A 2869-nucleotide genomic window follows, 5' to 3' on the forward strand; every position below is an offset into this window, starting at 1 on the left:
TCTCCCTGTCTCTCTCACCATAACTGCACTCCTAATCTTAATCCTTGCTATAGGCCTAGTAACCGTCTCCCCTCAGGACTGGCCGCCTATCCTTCGTCTTTCCGTGGGCATCGCCTACGTTGCTGGCTGTGCTCTGCTCCTAGGGCGCTATCTCCTCCGCACTGCCTAAATCACAGCCCATGGCTCCTCTGTTCCTCATCCTTGCTGCGCTCCCCAGCCTTCTGGCCACTCCCTGCCCCTGCTCAGACATTTATTCCTACGTACATTCCTCATGTTATATAATACAGCTCCAAAACCATGCACCATGAACCTCAGGGGTGGGAAGTCCAAATCCCTACTCACTGTCAAAGTACAAAAGAGAGGGAGTTTCGTGAGTACCTGCCATAAGCCAAATGGAAGAAACATATGTTTTTATCCCATTACTCACTGGGGGTACTCAGACGGAGGTGGAGTACTAGAACAAAATCGGGAAAAGAAACAAGAACAAGTTATAAAGAACATAATTTCCCGGTTACAGGCGACCCCTGAGCCTCACAAACGCCTAGACCTCCTTTCCCAATTACGGCCTCTCCTAAAACCTCCCTCTGGCAACCAACACCTTACCCGCCTTCTCAACTCTTCCTTCCAATTCTTCCAGTACACACAACACACATCCCAGTGCTGGATATGCATGTCACTGTCTCCCTCACCACACATAGCAATTCCCTTACCCTCAACCTGGCTGTCACAGGGCAACTATACCTCCCCTTCCCAACAGAAAACTACACCACTCATTGGGCCAGTCTCTGACAAGGTCCTACTCTCAGCCTCTTCAAACCTAACCTGTATTAACTACTCTAGTCCCAACTACACTGGTCTTACAAACTCGGCTCCCTCCTTCTGCTCCACTTGGGTTCTGTGGAACAGCACAAATAATTGCACCAATCCAGGAATCTTCATTCTCTGTGGGACCTATGCATATTCATGCCTCCCTTTAGACCCCCCTGGACCCTGCATCTTGGTCTTCCTCACCCCAGGCCTAACATTCCTCAAAGAGGAAGAGATAGAACAAATAGTTTGCCCCCAAGGAAAACTTTCCCACAGAAAAAGACGAGCTGTCATAGCCCCCCTCCTGATTGGGACTGGCATAGCAGCAGCCCTAGGCACCGGGATTGGAGGCATCTCGACCTCTGCCCATTTCTATTACAAGCTGTCCCAAGAACTTAATGAAGACATGGAGCAGGTAGTAGAGTCCTTCGTTTCAATCCAAAAACAAATTAACTCATTAGCTTCTGTGGCCCTACAAAATAGGAGAGCCCTAGACCTTCTCACCGCAGAAAAGGGAGGGACCTGCCTTTTCCTAGGAGAAGACTGCTGTTATTTTGTTAATGAAACAGGCATAGTCCAGGGCCGAGTCAAAGAACTTAGAGACAGAATTGAACACTGCAGAAAAGAGTTACAAAACCTTTACATTCCCCAAAACCTGTTTCAACAGATACTCCCTTGGTTGCTCCCTTTCCTGGGACCATTGGTGCTTATCATTCTATTCCTCTTATTTGGACCCTGTCTCTTTAATCTCTTTCAAAGGTTTCTCCAAGAACGGATTCGGGCCATCTCTCGAGATCAGGTCAAGACCATTCTTCTTCTCGAGAGCCTCACCTCAAGTTCAGAAAAAGGAGACTGTGGGCCCTAGGACGATCCTCCATTCCAGACCCAAAACCATCGCCCCTATCCAGCAGGAAGTAGCCAGAGAGATACGGTGCCCTTTTTCCCTTTTTTTTATGATTTCAGGGTCTGGAATGAAGGAGTCTTTTGGGCCTAGAAAAGAGAACAACAGTCTCAAAGGCCCCTTGCTGAATCATCTAACTTCAGAGAAAACAAAGCATAACTTTAGTTCCATCCTGATGCTCCAGGCCAGCTGCATCTATCTGGGACTTATCACCCCCTGTCTGGAAGCCTACCACCCCCTACACCCGCCCAGAAGACTTATCACCCCCTGCCCAACTACAAGTGTCATCTCAACAAAAGAATACTCAAAATATCCCGCCTGATTGACGTTTCCTTTATCGCTTCCACAAACCTCCCTATAAGTATGAAGCCTCCCTGATCCCTTTCAGCGCTCAGCCTGGTCGTTAGGCCGACTGTCGCCCCTCCTTGCCTGAATGAAGGTAACCTACTTCTGTTGAGGTCGTCTTTCCTTTTCTGCCTCGCCGGAACTGCACCTTACAGTCAACCCTAAATATTCATTGGAAGGACTGATGCTGAAGCTGAACCTCCCGTATTTTGGTCTTCTGATGTGAACAGCTGACTCATTGGAAAAGTCCCTGATGCTGGGAAAGATTGAGGGCAGAAGGAGAAGAGGGCATCAGAGGATGAAATGGCTGGATGGCATCACTGATGCAATGGCCATGAACTTGGGAAAACTTCGGAAGATGGTGAGAGACAGGGATGCCTGTCATGCTGCAGTTCATGGAGTTGCAACGAGTCAGACTTGACCAAGCAACTGAAGAACAACAAAGTAGGTATTAAGAAGTGAACGTCCTGTGAATATTGTTGTGTCACTACTCTATATTAAATAGTCTTTTTCAGTGTCTATTGAGACGATCATGTGCTATGTGTCATTTGACCTATTAGAAGTATCTGAAGAGTTTTACATATAAGATTGGCAAATGTATTCTCTTGCTGAAGCCCAGGTGACCATATTTACTTATTTTTATATGTTGCTAGATTCACTTTTTTCCTAGTATATTTTGAACTTTCTTTGTCTATATTCATTAGGAATATTGGTCTATAGATTGTTCTCATAATGTGTTTGTACTAGAAGGAAAAGAGCCACCTGTCTTATTTCTATGGAAAGGAAACTTTTTCTCACTGATTCATGAACTCATTT

At 46.4% G+C, this 2869-nt stretch overlaps 1 protein-coding gene across 1 annotated transcript; it reads left to right on the plus strand.

Annotated features, from left to right (window-relative positions):
- Positions 1 to 304: 304 nt before the first annotated feature.
- Positions 305 to 1672, plus strand: LOC133046624 (syncytin-1-like). Its single transcript, XM_061129503.1, has one exon. It carries the CDS (start codon positions 305 to 307, stop codon positions 1670 to 1672), a length of 1368 nt encoding a protein of 455 aa, XP_060985486.1.
- Positions 1673 to 2869: the final 1197 nt, after the last annotated feature.

This window comes from Dama dama, chromosome 25, assembly GCF_033118175.1.
Source record: "Dama dama isolate Ldn47 chromosome 25, ASM3311817v1, whole genome shotgun sequence".
Lineage (NCBI taxonomy): Eukaryota > Metazoa > Chordata > Mammalia > Artiodactyla > Cervidae > Dama > Dama dama.